Source organism: Hibiscus syriacus, unplaced genomic scaffold (assembly GCF_006381635.1).
Source record: "Hibiscus syriacus cultivar Baekdansim isolate YM2019G1 unplaced genomic scaffold, ASM638163v2 tig00009840_pilon, whole genome shotgun sequence".
Taxonomy (NCBI): domain Eukaryota; kingdom Viridiplantae; phylum Streptophyta; class Magnoliopsida; order Malvales; family Malvaceae; genus Hibiscus; species Hibiscus syriacus.
The window spans coordinates 35,961-57,272 of record NW_024062202.1 but is presented as its reverse complement, the minus strand read 5'-3'; the positions used below and the strand labels follow the sequence as shown (position 1 = coordinate 57,272).

Here is a 21,312-nt window from a genome sequence, read left to right as displayed (position 1 = left end):
AATTACATTATAAAATTCATTGGTCAGCAATACCCCAATGATTGTAGAGAATAAGATTCATATTATCAACTTTATTGAATTTTCTACCATTCAGTTGGAGACAAACAACAGATTTAATATTCTTAACTAGTTCAGTAACATATTTAAAAAGTGACTTTGGTGTGGTTTACCCAATTTTTTTAAAGCCCAAATTTTGATTCAGTGCGCCTGTTCGTTTCTTCATCTTTTCCCAAGTTGGCAACGCCGCTTCTCCTCTTGTTCTGTCCTTTGCTTCAGATTAGAGTGGTTTTACAAGTGCATGTTTCCTTCAACAGACACTGGAAAATCTCTCTTTTCTCCGTATTTGCGTTAGTTCTTCTCTTGCTCTCTCTCTGTGTATTTTCTTTCAAAGATAAGGGGATTAAAAGTTTCAGTTTTGGTTCCAGCCGGTACCTCAAATTACCGGCGAAACGAGCGGAATTCACCGGAACAAGACGGTACAGCGGGTTTGCACTTTCCATAACATGAAAGCTCACAAACTTATGGCGCCTCAAATCCTCAAACAACAGAAACTCAAACAACAGTCTCTGCCGTCTGCTTTTTTCTCTTCAACCTCTCAACCAATCACCAACGACCAATCACAATCTCCATCGTCAGAAATAACCCCTGAGCTACTTGTCGAGGCAGCCCGCTCTTCTCAGTGGCATTTCATCAAACACCACTCACCTAACCTCGACCCATCTATTATATCAACCGTCCTCTTTAATCTCCACAAAACCCCTCAATTAGCTCTCCAATTTACTTCCCATGTTGAATTCCACCGACTCGATCTCAAAATCCGTTACCTTGCCATTGCCGTTGTCTCACGGCTCCCATCTCCCAATCCCACTCTACGACTCTTAAAGCAAACTATTTCTAGTGACATTGCCGGTGTTTCCGCCATCTTCAATGACCTGGCACTTGCGCGTGAACGGTTAGGCATTTCAACAACTATTCTTTTTGATTTGTTAATAAAAGCTTGTTGTGAAATGAAGAGGGTGGATGAAGGATTAGAGTGTTTTTATATGATGAAAGAGAAGGGTTTAATTCCAAAGATCGAGACTTGTAATGTTATTTTAAGTACGCTTTTGAAGTTGAATAAAACCGAAAGTGCTTGGGTTTTCTACGCTGAGATGTTTAAAATGAGGATTAAGTCGAGTATTTACACGTTTAATATAATGATAAATGTGTTGTGCAAGGAAGGAAAGCTTAAAAAGGCTAAAGATTTTGTAGGGTTCATGGAGAATTTAGGGGTTAATCCGAATGTTGTTACTTATAACACAATAATCCATGCTTATTGTTCAAGAGGAAGAGTTGATGGAGCTTGTTTGGTTTTGAATGCAATGAGAAGTAAAGGTATTCAACCAGATTCTTACACGTATGGTTCACTCATTAGTGGGATGTGTAGGGATAAAAGACTTAAGGAGGCTTCTGATACGTTTGGGAAGATGAAAGAAATGGGGTTGATTCCTAGTGCTGTGACTTATAACATCGTAATTGATGGTTACTGCAATGGAGGGGATCTGGAAAAGGCATTTGGTTATCGGGATGAAATGGTAGCGCTGGGTATATTGCCAACTGTCACAACGTACAACATGTTAATTCATGCTCTATTTATGGAATGTAGAATGGGCGAGGCCGATGATCTAGTTAGAGAAATGGGAGAAAAGGGGTTGGTCCCTGATCAGATTACCTATAGCATCTTGATTAATGGATACTCCAGGTGCGGGAATCTGAAGAAAGCTTTCGGTTTTCATGATGAGATGTTAGCCAAGGGGATTCAACCTACACGGATGACTTATACTTCACTTATCTATGTTTTGGGTAAACGGAATAGAATGACGGAAGCCGATAACCTGTTTGAAAAGATATTGAAGAAGGGAGTCGCGATAGATGTGATAATGTTTAATGCATTGATTGATGGTCACTGTTCCAATGGCAATATGGAGCGTGCATTTTCATTGTTTAAGGAAATGGATAAATTGAATGTTCCTCCGGACGACGTGACTTACAATACTTTGATGCAAGGTCGTTGTAGGGAGGGGAGAGTTGAAGAAGCTCGAGAGCTTCTCGATGAGATGAAACGAAGGGGAATCAAACCGGATCATGTTAGTTACAACACACTGATTAGTGGGTATAGCAGGAGAGGTGATATGAAGGATGCATTGAGGGTTCGTGATGAGATGATGAGTACAGGTTTCAATCCCACCCTTCTTACTTATAACGCCCTTATACAGGGTTTTTGCAAAAACCAGGAAGGGGATATTGCTGAAGATCTCCTAAGGGAGATGATTAGTAAAGGAATTACCCCTGATGACACCACTTACTTGTCTTTAATCGAGGGGATGGGCAATATTGATCAATCTCTTCAAAATAGCAACTCTTGTTGATTACAAAAGTCTGCAGGATTGGTCATACCCTATTTGCAGGATTGGTCATACCCTATTTGCAGGATTGATTCAAATGCAAAAGAATCATGGCTTTGCCTTTCATGCTACTTCATCTGGATTCAAAACTTCTTTTTCATCTTAGTACACACACATCTGCTGGTTGTTTGGTTTATTTCATGTGAAGCAAAATATATTTGCCATGGGAAAAATAATGTAATCGCAGTAGCAGGCTAGGTGAATCCCTTGGGAAAGATTTTGAAGCCACAATCTGCATAAAATTCTGACCATTTACTTTTAATTCTCCCACCAACATTTTCTTCACTTCCCCATAGAATATTCTCTATGATAATATATAGAACGGAAAAGGTGTGGGGATAACTCTTTCCACTCTGATCAAGAATATTCTCTATCTCATCATCTCTAATCCCCCAAACGCCGTAATCCCGGCTATGTTCAGTTTCAATAACTTTAGTCTCAAGTCTTAACTTCGGCTGAAGGGATACGGTCACTTGGCCCATGCACGTATAGAGCCTTCACCTACAAATAGGTAGGCCACCTTTCTATTGCCTAAGCATCAATCAAACAACAAGCAAGAAATGGAGAGTCGGCTGTCCTCTGGAGTTCCCTTGATCACTTCACTGGGGCTATGGGCTCTGCTGTTTCTACTGAAGTGTTTGGGGGAACTCTGGGTGGCACCTCACACTCATAATTATAAAGATGAACACTCAAAGCTTTAACTATGAAGGCAAGGTTGGTGGATGTGTAGTCTTCTTTCATCTTTACACATATTATCATGTTTGTTTTACATGCCATGCATCTGGGTTTCTTATCTATTTGGCTTGCATTACGTGAATGTGAAGAAACATCCTTGGTTCTCTCGTGGCTCATCTTCACAATGGTTTGCTGGATCTTGAATGAAAAACAACATGATGAGATCATTCATGGTTTAGTTCACAGGTGATAGGGTTTGTTACCAATACAAATATGTACTCTCTTCCAATAGGTAGGATTTCTTATTCTACAAGATACAAGATTTCCTATTCGTACAAGATATAGGATTCTCATACCGTCATTAACTCCCTTTAAATACCCTGCCGGTGTTACAAGTTTATTCATCCGATTTTGATAGTTGAAAGCTTCTTCTTCTAGTTTTCTTTAATGGCTTCAATTTCTTATGAATGTAAAGTCATGTCTCACCGTGTTCATCAATCGGGGATTAAACAGCAAATCCACCACATGTCTCCTGAATTCATCCGAATCCAACTAATTGTTGATCTATAACATATTCGTGTTCATCCTACAACAGGTGACTTCATCACCTCTACAATCAAGAAACAATTTGTTTATGCCTCAATCTTTTGCCAAACATCGACCGACTTCACCAAGTGCTTGTTCCGGTGTTCACAAACCTTGGAATCAACACATCGTCTATCCTCATTCAAGAAATTGTCGATTGTGGACTTGAAACAGCAAATTCGGCCTTGAACATGGGATATTATTGTGAAGCTTTGTCTTACATTTAAAGATACGTGCATTACTTTGGGAACTCGAAACTAACCGAGAGACTGATAACAGGAGCTTTGGCAGTATCAGCAACAGAGTTTGAAAGCATTAACAATGGCATTGAAGCCAAGTCGGCTTTAGTTGTTCAATTGAGACGTAACTATGAGTATTTCGTTTTGGTTTGATTTGTTTCCTATTGATGCTAAATCAGATTTAGTTATTAAATAGGTCTTGTAATACTAACAGGGTTGGTTCAAGTGATAAGAATCTTGATATCACTTAAGAGGATTGGTTCAAGTGGTAAGCATTTTGATATCGCTTAAGTAGCTCTCGAGTTCAAGTTCTTGTGTATGCAGAAAATCTTCGTTGGAAGATTCACCCACAAAAACTATGTGTGCAACGTGTGTCAGTCTGAAATAATTAGTGCACAAAGCCTTGGAACTAGGAGGGATTCCATTTTTTTTCTCCTATTTATTTCTTTGCTAAACGGTTCCTATCGCTAACACACGGTCGGACAAAATAAAATTCAAGTCATAAAATGTAATAATAATAAATAGTGATGGATTATGACTCGCTTAGAGTCCGGTTCCTGTGAGACAAAAGATGCTGGGATAATTCCATTGACAGATTAATCTAGACGCAATAACAGGATAGAATTAGATGGATTCCTGGGAAGATTATCAGGTCAAAAGTTGCATAAAATTCTAACCATTTCCACTTTTATTCTCCATCCACCATCTTTTCTTCACCCCCATAGAATCTAAGGAGCCGTTAAACATGCATAATGACACTTCTAGATAAACATAGCTTTGGACCATTAATGGGCAGATATATCGAAGTTACTATATGCAATGTATATAACAGTTTTCGAGCTACGACAATGGCACAAGTGTTAGGGGGTACCAGAAGGCCCAGAACATCCTCTTATGTCGAGACATTTACTAATGTACTCGGACGAAAGATTTGAGCTACTGTTATGGATAAAGTATATGGTAAACCCTACAGAATCAACTTACAGTACCTAACATACATCAAGATCTCTGAGAGTCAGCTTTGCAAATCAGCACAATATATTCGTCTCGATATTAAATGGAACAAAAGGATGAAACGAGGATCTGAAAAATTATACATACAAACACAAAAGGACCAAAGTAAACCAAATAACCAACCATACCATAAAAAAATATTTACCCATCTACACTCCTGAAAGTACCGAGGAAATTGAAACATACACCAAGCACACTATATCCTCAATACAAAGAGCAAATTTAAAAACGCATGACGAAACTTCTATCAACTTGCATCTATGCCTGAACTCCATGAGAACTTCAACGAAAAAACTCTTTGTGCAAAAATTACCTCTTCCACTCAGCTCTGGCCACCTTATCTGAAATTTCCAAGTCAACAATTACGGATAGTCATCATGCAGAAGCAGCATACAGGGAGAGAACCTTACTTTAATTGAATATGAGAAAAGAATATTGATAAAGATTCATTAAGCAAAGACAATTACAATCTAGTTCGGATGCCTTCCTCAAACTGAAACTTGCATGCTAATTACTAGATAGAACAACCACAAGAGCATGTTTAAGTACACATGTAGACATGAATTTGTGTACTACTGTAGGAGTCAATTTCCAAATCCTACTTAAAGAAAGGATAAAAACTAAGCAGCATATTCATAGGTAATACTGATATAGCAAAACAAAATGCACAACATAAGCCCATAACGCATCCAATGTTAAGTTGTGTTTAGTGCTTACCATTAGCATCTTTAGAGGATGATTGAGATTTGTCACTGGAGATGGCACCTTTTCCAGCTACTCGAACCCGTGTTTGAGCACTTGAGGACAGTGAATTTGCATTACTATTGGTTGAAGATGGCAGAGAATATCGCCTGTGTAACTCATTTTTCTCAACAACCTCATGGGTAAACCTTGGGGAACCTTGACCCTTAAGTCTAGCTTTCACAGATTCAGTTGATGCCATATAACTGGGCACTTTTGGATTGTTCTTAAACCCATTTACCTGATTATTAATCTTTGCAGGGAAAGAAGCTCTTCTTTGGTTTGCTTTTGAGCCCTCATCACTGACCTGTTCATCCTTAGAGTTTGACTCCCCTGTCATTGACATGTGCTCAATTTTACCATTGTTTTCAGCAGGTGCCAAATCAACTGCAGGACAGACGTTAGGTTCATTAAGAGAAGCATCTTCTGAAGACAATTTCAGATCTGCCTCAAGATTTGACAGTTTTGATAGTGTTGCATTCACATTGCTCATCTTCTCAGCAGATTCCTGTTCTGAAACATCAGGGTTATTAGAACTGGAAGCTTTTTTCAGAGGCTTCTTTGGTTTCTCATTAACAACATCAGACTTATCAGCAACCTCCTTGGAAGGGTCAGAAAGCTTTCTTAAATTGCGTTTAACCCTCCCAAGCTCATTTTGTGGATGTTCCCGAACTGAATCAGCAACTGAGTTGCCAGAAACTCTCCTCAGTCCTTGTTTGTTTTTCTCATGCTCCAGGGTAGAATGATTAGATCCATTGACAACTTTGGCATTGGACACTTTCTGAACACTACGCTTTGCCTTCCCACTCCTAATAGATTTTGATGTAGATTCCCAGAAACGTGACTTTGTCCATCGTTGAAGCCACTGCCAGGATGAGTTAGGTTCCTCTGGACCATACTGAAGTCGTAGAGGTAATACGGCAGGTGATGAGGCCAGAAGCTGAAAGTGATGGAAATGCATAGTCACATACAGTTTGGAGAAGAAGAAAAATCATCACTAAGTTTATACCCATTTCAAAGAAGAAGGAACCAAGAGAAGACCTAAATCTTCCATGCAAAATATTTGACTAATGATGCTAGAGTTCTAAAGTTTAAGCACTTGGAATAACAGGATACCTTTTTTTATCATTTCATGATGTTCAATTGAAAGTCCCATACGTGGGGACCCAAAATAATTGAAGGCATTTTCTAAGATTTAAGTCCTCTGAGAAGAATAAATCAAACATTATCAAGAACTAAGAGTAGGAAAAAGGCAGATGGATAAACAAGCTTAAAAAGAAGAAGAAGAAGATGTACAAGGGGGCACCCAAATAATAGGAATGATTCTCAGAAGGTGAGATACAAGACTCAAACATGGAGGCTCTCAAGATAAAGATGGGGCATAGAGCTATTTAGATATGACTGGTAGTGGAAAGTTTAAATAGGAAAGATGCCTCTATTGTACTAACATCATATACATTAAGCACTACAGAGGAAAATAAAAGAAAAACACTAAAGACAACAAATAGTAAGAATATTTGCAATACAAACGCATGTTTAAAGCACAAGAAATAGGAGCGCAATGATATGTTCACAATATATGCATCAAACAACTACTGTGGTGACAAAAGCAGGAATTTTAGGAGCATGAAAATGTCCTCTAAAGGCGAAACATCATGGACTTTCTATCAGCAAAGTTCTCGTTTATATGGTAAGCAGAATCCAATAGTAGTATGAGAAAGTAAACCATACCTTTTGAACAAACACATTATTGATAAGTTCTTCACCTTAGAAGAAGTGCTCACTCTGACAGAGTCCAGGCTTTTAGAGTCCTGCTTAAATAAATAAAAAATAGCTAGCTTAGAAGCATGCTGTGTAATTAGCTACTCAAAATACCACATAATGGAACAAGAGGGAGCTCTAGTTTGATTTTCAGATGAGCGTCCTTAAACAAATAATCCTTTATTATTATTTTTACTGTATCAGTGCCCATGTTGATAGAGATATAATCAAACAAAAAAAATACCTTTATTCTCATAGACCCTTTACAGAAACAAAAATTATAACTAAGGCGTACAGCTGATGTTTATAGTTTTTGTCAGGGTAGCTAGAAGAGACAGGCTATCATCCATTGGTCAGTTAGAAAAATCACCTGAAGCAGTCTTTGATGTTTTTCCTGTACTTCAATGGCAATATCTGAACATCTGACCTTTCGACCATGAGCTAGTGCTTGCAACTTAACTATTCCCCATATACAGCATAAAGTAGCAACAGCTTGTCTTCTAACCAAGTGACCACGAATAAGTGCTTGCAGCCTTATGATGCCCTTCAGAGTTCGAAATGCTCGGCGAGCCTTCCAACATATATTGTCATCAATAAAGCTATACAAATTTCGGGAGGATAATAATCCTAATATAGGACATGCTAATCTGACTGCAAATTCACTTCTATCACATTTTATAAAAAGCTATTCTTTTCAAATTTTGCATTTAAAAGTCATATAGAAACTATAAATCGGTATGTGGTCAATTATTTACAAATTGAAAAATCTCTAAACTTTAATATGCTTGTATGAAAATGATATATGTATTAATCTGAAAAATAAGTTTAGTAAAATGAGTGGTTGACTACCCAAGTTACTGTAAATTGTAATCATTCACTTACACTTCCTATGCTCGTTTTTTGTCAACAGAAAGGAGCTAAATTTAATATTCATGCTAAGAAAGTATGAAATAAACATAAAACATGGAAGCAGCCAATTGTACAGTCTGGCATACCATGAAAGAAGTATGAATCAATAACATCTCACTCAATCCTTGCATAGCCCTAACTTTAAATAAACACAATATCATCCACAACGTAAGGCTTGATGCATGGTGATAAGGTTCCAATATTACCACCCAAATGCCAACTCAAGCAAAGTAAGCAGAACAATGAAAATGCATAATGCATTCAAGTTAAGTTGCTGCCAAAAGTAATTAGCTTTCGCAGAGCTGAAGACTACAGTAGTGAAAGGCTTACAAATTTCATTACCCTGCATGACATGACCTTTAAGTATAACAGTAACTTTTAAAGGGAGAGTAGCTACCAGGTAACCTCTGAAAGCAGCCTGTGCGGTGGCAGCAGCTTGGTTAAGCCTAATCCTATCAGGATCTTCTGGGTAACCAGAATCACCAGTCGCGGCATCATTTCCATCTGTTATTGGAGATGGAATATTGACCCCATCATTTGGCAATTGGGCAGGTATACCCTTCTCAGAGTCCACCGCATTCCAAGAGCTGCTCACTGGAATAGGTGCTGAAATTGATGGAGGATCCGCTGGTATGTCAGACACAATTACCTTGGAAGAAACCAAACCTCGCCTTTATTTGCAGAACTCTGCACATAACAACAATTAGAATATACGGCATTTCTGATCTTAAAGAGCTAATTACTATTTGAAGATAGTCAGTTCTATCTTACAAGCTTCTCTCTTCCTTTTGAGAAATTGGACTTTGAAGATTTCTTCCCTAGAAGCAAGGTCTTGATCCATTTTGCTGGAGATTTTCCCATCTCAGTTAAGCCCAGAAATAAATAAAAATCCCAAGTTTCAAAATCTCGAAGTCTGAAAAAGTCAAGCCCAACTAAGCCTCAGAATTTAGCATGTTAGTATTTAACTAAATGAAAGTTCTTTAAAAAGAATACAGCATTTTAAACAACCGAAGATTCTCAATGTCTTGAACAGTTTGCAATTAATGGCGGACAAAATGTTACGACACTAAATAATCAATAGCTCGTAAGTTACCATAAAAGACGAAAAAAATAATTCAATCATATCAACAGAAACCTGTAGAATCTACATAAGCAGAACAAAACAAAGAAAGTTGGAAACTCTGCAGTAATTTAGATTTTCTTCGCAATCTTAACAGTACAAAGAAAAAGACTAATGACAGAAGTCCACATCTACTTAAGCGAAGGAAAATAACATAGCTAAAGCCAGAAAATAAAATTAAAAGAGAGAGAGAGAGCGTGTCGGTGGAACTGAAAATCAAAAGCTTTTACCTGAAAAATGCAGCAAACTTAAGCTTCAGTTCGCTAGTAAGCTGCCATTCCTGGGGAGAAATGTAAACCGTAATCATTCAGAGATCTGAAGAACGAATCTCATGTTCATATTTAAAACTATTTTTGCAAGCTTGGAAAAAAGGAAAGAAAGTGTACTAGCAACAACAAAAGAAAATATTTTTTGAAGCATTGAAGATCTTACCGCGAAGAATTCCTCGAACAACAAGGTTCTCCAGAATTTTTTTTTTCGGCCGGGCAGTGGACTGGGGACTGAATTTCAAATTAAATTGATGCTAAGCTATAAGCCTAAATGTAATGAAAATGGCCTGCAAAAAACAAAGGATTAATTACAATTTTCATCCCTAATATATCTCCAAAATTTAAATTGATTCATAAAATCTAAAACATGTTCTAATAAGAATCTCAAATTATTAATGTTGCTTTAATTAATTCTTTATCGGTCCAATAATCTGTTTGGACATTAAATACAAGTTTAGATCCGACATAAATATATTTATTTTTTTAAGAAACTTAAATATTGAATAAAGTTAGATACTTACGTAAATATTATATGGACAACTTAAATCTAATATCTAAAAGGACTATAAAAATGAATAAATTAATATTTAATATTTTAAATAACTAATATTTAATTTTTAAATCAATTATTAGAATGATAGAGTAACCCGATTGAATAATATTAATAATTTTAAAATTGAATTAAAACATTTAAAAATGTAAATGTTAATATATAATATGAATGTGCAGCTTGCGAAATTAACTAAAATAAATAAATGAGTAAAATTAGGGATGAACATGGATCGAGTTTTTGGTCAATCCGACCTGATCCGAGAATTTTATACATCCACCTAAAACTCGACCCGACCCGAATTTTGAGATAAAACCCGGCTCCAATTCGACCCGACCTGAAATAAAATAAAATTATTACTTTTATTTTAAAAAATAGGAACTTAATTGAAAAAATAATATAAAGAGTAATATTTTTACAATTATCCCTAAATATATAAAATATTTTTATATTATTTTTCAAGTTAGGTCAAGTCAAATTTTTTCACTTTAAACTCAAATCCGACCCAAATTTTATTTCTTTTAAAATATTTGATCCAATTAATCGAATTGAATCGAAATTCATCTAGTTCAAGTCTTGTATCCATCCCTAGATAAAATATACCAGGAATGCCACCGTTTTCGGATTTAAATGGGCCTAAAGGGTGGGTCCCTTTTAAACATAAATCCAATATTAATTTTATATGATTCTTATTATTAAATCTTCTTTTTTATTTTTTTAAAATTTAATTATAATGATTTTAAATATTTATTATTATTTTTCCATTCTACTGTATGTATATATAAGGTAAGTTTACTTTTGAAAAATGATATTAAACTTATTGTGAATCAAATATTTTATAATAATATTTATTTATATGTTACGTTGATATCAAAATTTCTTTTAATTTATCAATTTAGATTTTTTCAAAATCTATTTAAAAATCACAAAAATAAATCCAAAATCTATAACAAAAATAATTATAATATATAATTTCCATCACGCAATCAACGTAAAATCAAAATATATAATTTACCTCTTCCTTCTTCAGCTACTCACCGTTGAGGTTTAAAAGAAAATTTTCCACGATTAGAAAATAAAAGAGAAACCATAAAATCATGTTTTAAGAACATTTTAAGGGTTTTCATAAAAATGAAGAATGTTTTTGGCTCTATTCAAATTATTTAAGAAAAAATAGATACCTCGTCATAAGATTTTTTAAGGTGATGTGATTAAAATGTGAATAATTCAAAAATTGAGTGATCAAATTAAATTTTAGAAAGCTAAAATGGTCAAAATAAGAATTCAAACAAAGTTCAATGATGGAAAAACGTAATTTAGCCTGGTTGTAAATAATACTTAGCCAATCCTTTCAACAATTGCTTAAGATTTTATGTTCTAGTGATAATATTATAAAGATTGAATTGATTGATGCTAAATAAGGGTGGTTTCTAGCTGATGGGAATTGCTTTGGTCATGGGACAGATATAATTAGCTCCACTAACAGGGGTTATTAAACATTGATTTGATTGATTGATTGATACTTGGTATCGAAACAACGACAACTTAGCCACCTCGTTATAGCCACAAACAACTTACCCATTAAAATAATCTTTGTTGTTCTTAAAATTTATAGATTTAAACATCAGTAATTATAATTAGAGGTGTTTAAAATCAAAGTCACATTTTAAACTATATATATATATATTAAAATTACCAGGTCAGGTTGGGTATTTGATTATAACAAAAAAATTGACCCAGACTCGACCCAACTACTTGGGAAAATCATGGGTCTGGTACCCGACCAGATCAAATAAATTTTTAAAGAATTATTCGGTTTTTTAGGCTCAGGTTGACGGATCGAGTCAGTTGGGTCAGGTATTTTTGAACACGTTAACTATAGCGGGATGCTTAAATATTTATTGTCAGATGATTGAAAGTGTTTAGACCAATTATAATTTTGTAATCAACTTAGTTTAATAAGCAACCTTTATTACATATATGGGGAGATGTGATGGCCGTGATGCCGTTGTTAACATGGGAACAGTGTAAATGAGGGCTCTATCTCTATCTTCCTGCTACTTATAAAGTTAATCCTTTTTAATTTTTCATGGCACCAAACTAACTGATCCGGGTTTATTTTCGACATGTTTATGACTCGCGAAACCAATTTCAGTTCAACGCCAGCGATGAACAATGCATGATCTAATAGGTTCCCTTGATGTTCTTGCCTTTGGAACTTCTTTATTACACATTTGGCGCCTCTCTGAATTTCCTTGAGCCTCTTCTCCTTCTGCAATATGGGAATGAAAATTTTATAACACAAAAAGGAAATGTATTCAAAGAGGTTCAGGGAAGCAATTAGCCAGACCTTTTGAAGATCTGTTCTAACATCCTTCAAGAGATCGAAATCGATAGGCTCATGCGGAGCAACCTGCGATTGAAACCGGGCCTTGGAGGTCGATTCCGGTTCGTCTTTATCGGCTCTGAGGAATTCCCAGAAAACATGCATTGATTCCTCAATGAAGTCTTTTAGCATCTCACTTGAGACTGCATCTTCCTTATACTTTGAGCAATCATCTGCAAGAGCATTTCCAATATTTGTTTTAGAGGTTAAACTTAAAACACGTGTTGGAGATTAGATAGATCACCTTTGATAACCGGAACCTGAAGAAGACGTCGAACCAAACATCGGCAGTTGACGTAATTTTCAACTCTGGATCCGGTTCGAAATGGTTCGTCCTCTAAGAATCTTTGCAGAAGGACTTGAAAACGTTGGAATTCACCAGCAACTTGGTTATACCGATTAACACCAAGGGTGTTACATTCCAACAACTTCTTCACTTGTCCAAATTGCCAATGGAGTATTGCCCATGAAAGACATATTTGTCCAACATAGACTGTCTCAAAGTCCTTGTGCAATCCTCTAATCAACTTCATTGTTGGGTCAGCTCCAACCTTCCTTTGTCCGAATGACAATGCTTTACGAAGTGACTTAATTGCTGGTGCTGAAGATTTTGCAGGTGTGCTTAGTTGAATTGGTACATCTTTTAGTTGAAGTAAACCTAAGTAATCACATCCAACAATGGGATTTAGAATCTTAAGACATGTTTTTGTAGGGTACTTTAGAATCTTAAGACATGGGTTGACAGATATCATCAGATGGCATTAAAAGAGCACAATCTGATAATGAATATGCACCTCTAATGGCATCATGGATTTGTGGAAAGAAATTGGATGCATATTTGTTGGTGAAATAATGATGGGAGTAAAGAGGGGATAGAGACCCACCTAGCAATTGAGTTCTTTCAAAATATCTCTTTCTGAAAAGGAGAAAGAAGACAATATCCTCCATAGGTAATAAATATGGGAAGCTAGGTGGCATCTTCTGCAATTTGAAGCCCTTAGATTACATGAGACAACATGGACCCAAAATTATTTGATTAATGGTCTAGAACGATTGCAATTGTTAAAAGGTTAACTTTTAATTTTGGTCCCTCTGTTATACACAAATTTGAATTTAGTCTTATTTTAATTTGATATAATTCTAGATAGAAGACTACTGCATTTTTTTTCCTCTTAAAACACCTATTCTAACTTCTTATGTTTATATGGATTTTTCAAGGTAAAGTACATTAGAGGTTACTGAGCTTTTAGAAGTTACAAAATGATCATTAAATTTTATCTAATTGCTATAAAATATCATTAAATTTTATCAAACATTTACAAAATGATCACTAAATTTGTCAAACTCATTATAACACTCATTATAACATTGCAGTGACCATTTTATAATAAATTGATAAATTTAGTGATCATTTTGTAAGTTTTGAAAGTTAAGTGATCAAAATATTTGTTCGAGTATAGTTTAATGGCCTTCAATGTACTTTACCTTTTTTCAAGATGGAAGCAATTTTAAAAAATATGTGATCATTTTAAACCAAAAGTGCTAATGATGTTGTCTATTTGAATTATATTATTAAAAATAGAGAATCAAATTATGTTAGATTGAATATTGTGATTAAATCTCAATTTTAAGCATATTAGAAGGACCAAACCATAATTTGACCGAAAAAGTCATTAGCTTTGATGGTTCAATCAATCCTTACTCTAAAATGATACTAATGTCATTAGCACAAATTAATTCAGTTTACATTATCTAAAAAAGTTGTGAATTTCTAAAATGATACTGATGCCATTAGTACACGGGTTAAGCATATAAGATTGAATAAAAAATAGGATAAATTACACATTTAGTACCTAAATTTTCAGTTTTGGCCCATTTTAATACCTAAATTTCAATCTTTTTAAAATCATACTTAATGTTTAATATTTGTTTTATTTTAGTACCACATTGTTAAAAACTTAATGTGCTTAGTACCTAAATTATTAGTTTTAGAACGTGTTAATACCTAAACTTTCAAATTGTTTTAAAAGTTAATGTTAAATTTTGAACAGTGATATTAAAATGAAACAAAAACTAAACTTTAGATATGATTTTAAAAAATTTAAAAGTTTAGGTATTAAAAGAATCAAGACTAATAGTTTAGATACTACACAACAACGTAAGAAATCAAAAACTTGAAATGAAAATAAAGGGTAATGAGTCGTACTTACGGATTGCATGCATGGCCTGGGAATTCAGAATGTCAAGTTTCCTCATCTTATGAGAGTAGCTCTTGTAAAGCTGTTGGGTCTCAGCAATGTGATCATATCTTTGGTCAATTTGCAGTGGCCCGATCACCATGTTTGGGGACTCGAAATCTTCTAAAATAGTTGCAAGTCCACCTGTTCTCGCAATCTTCACTTCCATTTTCAGCCGCTCCATCAAATCATCACCGTGCTCCCAACCAAACTCTGAATCTTCATCGTCTTGCATGATGCTTGGTCCTCTGCTCTTTTCTGGGGAAACCATCGACTCCGCTTCTTTATCATCTTCTTCAAATATTGTTGCTTTGTCACATGAAGTCCTTGCGTTCCGTTCATGGTTTTCGTGTTCCACGTTTTCCAAATACTTGTCGATTACGGAACTCTCAAAAAAGTCACCCGTTTTCTGCTCTGCAACATGTTGATCATCTTCTGATTCAACCTCTGCAATGAAATTCACAACTGATTCCTCTGTTTTTTCTCTGACAACATCTTTGATGTCTTGTTCTGTCTGCTCCATAGTTGTTTCAACAACAGAATTCCTGACATAATCCTCAACCGCCTCTTCTTCTTTGATATGTTCCTCAAAGTCGAAACTCTTTTGAAAGGAAAACCTTAGAGCACATTCCTCTATTTTTCTCTCAACCTCAACCTCGACGTTCCCAAAATCAGCACCAACAGGGTCCGACGAATCAAGGATTCCACCGTTGCAATTGGCGGAGTCATTTGAGCCCATATAGAACCCATGCACGGTAAGTCTCTTTGCCGTTGGTTCTTCAATGAATCCGCTAATACTTTTCCTATACAGAAACTCATACTTTCTGGTGCTTGCCGCCATGGCAAAACTCTCTCCTTCTATGTTTCCTTGATCAACGACCTGATCATTGCCACGTCTTTCGTTTTGCTCGTAAAAGTTTGAGCCCAAATCCTGGAGGTATCCATTAATCGGCCACCTGGAAAAGACCCGAACAAACAGATAAAAACATTAACTTAAAAGGAAATATAACACTTAAATAAACATAAAAAAAGAGTGTTAATACCTGAAGAATGATCCAATGAATTTGAGGAGGAAAACCCAGAAGAAAGTAGCGACTCGAAACATGTTTCGAAACACGAAAACGAAATCAAAATGAGTTATTTTCAACATGATGAATATGTTGGCACCCATTGATTCAATCGACCTTCTCATTTCTCGACTTTAAGCAAAGCTACAAAAAAAGTAGGACGGTCCACTTGTTTAGGAATGGAATCTTTGGAGTTAAGTTGATTGTCGAAAGGCCAAACTTTGGCCAGCACATCTATTTTAGAGAAATGGAAAAAATGAAAGCTACTTCTCTAATGGGAAAAAATATTTTTTTAAGATTATAATTTTCTTAACAATTGATTATAAAATTATATACGTTAAAACAATTACAATACAATTACCCTTGCATTCGCATATTCATGCTTGAACCCATGGATAATAATATTTTTTTTAACCATTAAGATAATATGGTTCTTATGATCGTCAGTATTATTAATTTTATTGATTTAATTTTTATTTTTTTAATTCATCAAACAAACAATAAAGACTTGAAAAGGGCCGGATGGTGGCTAATGTTAGAACTCTTTGTTTGAGCGAAAGGCTCTTTCTTTTTGACGAGAATTATATATGGGATTTGGTCGGTGTTTGGAGTTAAAGTTTTCTTTTCTTTTTATAATCATTTATAAAGTGTATTTTAATTCTAACCCAACGTGGGATTTCAATACATAAATATATGAGATCACTTTATTCGGTAACAAATAACTTCATCAATAGCAATGACCGGCAAACATCTTAGCATATAAATTCATATTATTAATAAATAATATTTAAATTATTAATTTTCAAAAGAATTTTAAATTAAAATATTTTTGTTTTTAAATTTATTATAACAAATAACATTTATTAATAGAAAAAACGATATGATAATACTAAACATCAATAATATTTGATTTTTCATGGAGGAAATTGTTGTCCGAGCATGTTTCATGACACGAATCATTGTAATGGGAAAAGGGTCGTGATCTAAATATGCCATGGCATGCATGTTTCAGAACAAACATCATTGTTAATGAAGAACTAATAATTAATAAACACTAATTTTCTTCTTCTTATACTGTCTTGGCTCTTGTTTGCCAAATGGCAATAGTTTATGCACTGCAATAAAAATAATTATGTATATTCCTTTAAAAAAATATTTGTTTATCAGTCCATTAAGCTGATGACAGATAGGTTTAAATATAGAAGAGAAAAGGAATTAAAAATCTTGGACCGACCAAGGGACCAAAGGCCAACCAACGAGGAATCAGCACATATTCCTGCGCGTCATAAATGCAGCCTTAGCCTGGGAATTCTTAGGGAGAATTGTTCTCCTCTGTACCAAATATCCATCACTCCCCAAAGATGCCAATTCTCTACAAACTTGGATGGGTTGATAAGCACTTAATTTTAGATAATAATAAAAACATGGAATCCAAAAATAATTTAAGAACTAATGTGTAAAAGATAATCAAATTCAAGGACTAGACAAAGATTTATCCCTTTCATTTTTAAATTTTGATCGAATTGAACTGATTAGACCCAGTGGGTCATCCGAGACACGATCAGATTTTGACCGAGTGGGTCATCCGAGACATGTTTTAATAAGGCCTAAACGATGCCCTGGTAAAAAAATTAGCTCATTAGATTATTTCTAAAATTAATTTGGGATTTACGATAAATGTTATAGTGCAAGACGAACTGATCACACCCACATAATTTTTTATTCAAGTTTTTCACGTCCACATAATTTTTATTCAAATTTGTTACATTGAAGTGACGAATTTCAATAAAATATAATTTTTTATTAGATTTTATCATGTTAGAGTGACAAGTTCCAATAAAAAAATATATTTTATTGAAACTCGTCATGCTCATGTGATGAGTTCGTAGTAATTGTAACAAATGTCATACTTCTCAAAATAAAATATCTAGTATCTTATTATGTTAAATAATTAGCTCGTCTACTGTATTGGGTCAAAATTGCCCTCGTTTGCTAAATATAGGGCTTGAAAACATTTAATGAATGTTGGGCCTAATCTCACACCACTGTCCCAATCCCTGTCCCTTCATCCTTTGCTGCCTTTTAAACAAACAATTAAAGAAAATCTATCAGAAAGAAAGAAAGAAAGAAAGAAACTAAATTTGTTTAATGCTTAATCACCCATTTTAGAAGCTTAAACACCGCCATATAAGATTAAGGCTTTTCATTTTATGTCAACAACCAATAAATTTAGTAAAAGCTAATCATTATGTGTGTACACATACTAGTTAGTATTAATAGCCGACACTTCCTTGAAGGGAGAGCAGTTGTAGGTTGGTCCATGTTTGATGGAAATTTAAGGCTGCCATGCCCTCCAAGACAATATTGAAAAAGAGAAGAAGAAATGTAAAAAAATTGGGTGGAAATGTACTGCAGATTTAGTATTATTATATGTGACCAAATAAGTAACTTGGTTTTGTTGCTCATCATCATTAGGCAAAAGGATCAAAGTATTATTTTATATTACCTTAACTAATCAAACACTGCTTGGCTTTAAGGAGGTGGATTAAGTAATAGATTCCAGACATAAATAGAAATGTTCAAATCTATACCATCCATCAAATTTGTAAAGAATCATGGAAAACGACGAATTAAAACAATTAAAAAATGTGAAGGGTTTGGGGTTTAAGTCATTCAAGGTATACCAAACTCAAAAGCAGAGATAACTATACTGTTTGCATATTCAGGACATCACCTAGTCTGAACAAAACCAGCAGCTCTTGGACAAATTAAGACAGATTAACAGATGATATAAAACTAAAGGAAACTATCACCTCTAAGATTCAAAACAAAGAACAATGACAGAACTAAAAAGCTTGTTGAATTCTATAAATTTATTGGGTTAAATTAAGATGTAGAAGAAGAGCCATTGTTAGTAACATGAAGCTGAATACAAGACTTATTGCTGTTGTGGTTGACATTATTGGAATCAAAACTATTTCCAGCATTGGCGTTCCCGTTATCATCTTCATTGTTGTCTCCACTAGTACTGTTGTTGTTGCTGCAATCAAGATTGAGGTTACCGACAGCTAACATGTCTTTCTTACCAAAAGTGTTCTTGTTGTTGTGCATCCAGACCTTGAGAACCCCTCTATCCACTCCCACTTCATTGCAGAACTCTTTTATCAGCCTTTCCTCTCCCCTTGGAATCCTCCAACCAACCCTCTCTGCAAAACCATGCATCTTTTCTTTCTGTTCTTTGCTGAACTTTGTCCTTGCCCTCTTCCGGGTGTTGGTGCTGTTGTTTTGTCAGTGACTTCAGCCCTCTGATGGTGGTACTCATCCAAGGGCGGCCCTGAGTACCCGGTTCTCAAGGCCAGCAGCATGTGGGGTGCAGAAGAGTAGTAAGAGTAAGGGACACGTGAGGGTGGGCTGTTCGTTGGGCTTGGACTTGAGCTAGGAGGGTTAGGCAGCGGTGGCGGTGGCAGGTGATGGAGGAAACCGGGACCGTCATAAGGATCACGGCGGTGGAAGTTGCGGTGGCAACCACAGACTGCACATTTGAAGGATGCAGGGTCCGATTGGGTAGGCATCAACTCGCCACAACCATCAAGCGAATGTCCACCCAAGCTAGCGGCATGGTTTTTGAGGCACTCTTTGTAGGAAATCACCATTGGCTGCTGATGGACGAGGAGCGACAAAGCCTTGTTGTTGTTGGGGTGTGCATCTGATGAAGACTCGGATTGTGCGTACGGAGTGGTTTTAGTGTTGTTGATTACCTCCGTTTCTCTAAAAAAAACAAGGTGAAAGCTTGATGGGGGTTAAAGGGTGGACCTTTTTAGTGGGGTTAGGGTTTTGCTAAAAAGCTCAAGAGAATTCCTTTTCTCTTGGTCTAAAAGTGGTGAATAATTGAAGAGAAGCTTGTTTGATCTAATTATGATGATGGATTGTTACAATGACAAGTTATTGCACTCCCACCCACTTGACTTAATCTTTCAGTAAATCATCTTGTTTTATGAACAAGAGTTTTGGTTGCCCTTGTTTCCAAGATTTTATTTTAATTAATTTGAATCGAGTCAGATCATACATCTAATTATAATAAGTAAATCTTTCGATAAAATATTTTTACATACGTAAAAATTCAAACTAAAAATATATTTAAATAATATTAAATTAATTATCATTTGAACCGTTAATTAATCCTTATATTTATATTATAATTAGAAAAAGTTAAAAAGGATCAAGGGTAGGGGCCATGTGAAGGCACCCCTTTAATGACAAATCAGTCTCCTCTGCTTCCACGTGTTAATCGAAAAGCAAAAGCAAGACAAGTTATGTTTTTATTATTTATAATAAGCTTTCTTTTCCAATAATAAACCTATTCTAACCCTTTCATGTTTTTTAGTGAGAAATTAGTGACTAACAGAACATGCATGTGTCGTGTAATATTTTTATCTCTCCCTGTAATAGGCGGTGCTCTTATCAGAGTACAAATCAACTAGTTGAACCTGTAATTATTTGTTCATAAATAGAGTAGAATACAATAAACTCATGAACCAAAGACTAGAGTACCACATAGATTAAAGATAAGGACAATTAAGTTAAAACGTCGGCAAGAGATATGGGATGGTTTGGTCGGCTCCTTTCCTAATGAAAACATAGTAGTTATGGTCTGGTTCTGTCTTTTATGTTTTGCAAACTCACCACAATCCTCGTTCTTCAATCATGCTTTTTTATTTAGAATCTAAGAAACAAATCTAATAGCCACAATCAGATTAGCGGAGTACAGAAGCGTCAAAAATCAAATCCCTTGTAAAACTTTGGCATGATCACATTAATTGCTTTTCCTAATCTTGAAATGAGAGTAGGATATGAGTCTTAATCACTTTCAGGGCACGAAAAATGACAAGACAAGAGTTCTAAATCAAGCAATAAAAGACAATTCAATGTTCAAAGACACTAGGATTAAGCAATAAAAACAATTGTCTTAATCACAATCATGTCATAATTCATCAAATAAGCACGCGCATTAGTGTACTGTTTGAAATTAGGGTGTGCATGACAAGGTTGGTCGGATCTTTTTTCACTTTATTCTCCGCCCGAAAAACAATCTATAAAATTAGATCGAATCAAAATTCATTGATTTCAATGAAATTGAATTCGATTTTTTTATCAAATTAGATTGTTTTAGATGAGTAAGAACAAAGCAGCTGTAAATTATTATTATTATTCTCCGTGAAGCAGACCCTGCAACTGGTGTTTTTCAGAACAACCAACAAGAGGGTTATTGTCCCAACAATGGGGCATTTGTTACCATGTCCTAATTGAGGGGGTTG

The 21,312-nt window shown here is 35.1% G+C and overlaps 2 protein-coding genes and 2 pseudogenes across 2 annotated transcripts; 1 reads left to right on the top strand and 3 right to left on the bottom strand.

The window, feature by feature from the left end:
* The first annotated feature begins 247 nt into the window (after positions 1 to 247).
* On the top strand, positions 248 to 2,677 carry LOC120203348 (pentatricopeptide repeat-containing protein At2g15630, mitochondrial-like). The gene has a single exon (XM_039203660.1). The coding sequence runs from the start codon at positions 504 to 506 to the stop codon at positions 2,406 to 2,408; it is 1,905 nt and encodes a 634-aa protein (XP_039059591.1). The 5' UTR covers positions 248 to 503; the 3' UTR covers positions 2,409 to 2,677.
* A 2,389-nt stretch (positions 2,678 to 5,066) lies between these two features.
* LOC120203347 lies at positions 5,067 to 9,939 on the bottom strand (annotated as a pseudogene).
* Positions 9,940 to 12,232: 2,293 nt separating this feature from the next.
* Positions 12,233 to 16,167, bottom strand: LOC120203346. Its single transcript, XM_039203658.1, has 5 exons — positions 15,974 to 16,167; positions 14,904 to 15,886; positions 12,938 to 13,351; positions 12,658 to 12,866; positions 12,233 to 12,579 (listed from the first exon to the last, which is right to left on the bottom strand). The coding sequence occupies exons 1-5, from the start codon at positions 16,120 to 16,122 to the stop codon at positions 12,319 to 12,321; spliced, it is 2,016 nt and encodes a 671-aa protein (XP_039059589.1). The 5' UTR covers positions 16,123 to 16,167; the 3' UTR covers positions 12,233 to 12,318.
* A 2,693-nt stretch (positions 16,168 to 18,860) lies between these two features.
* On the bottom strand, positions 18,861 to 19,797 carry LOC120203332 (annotated as a pseudogene).
* Positions 19,798 to 21,312: the final 1,515 nt, after the last annotated feature.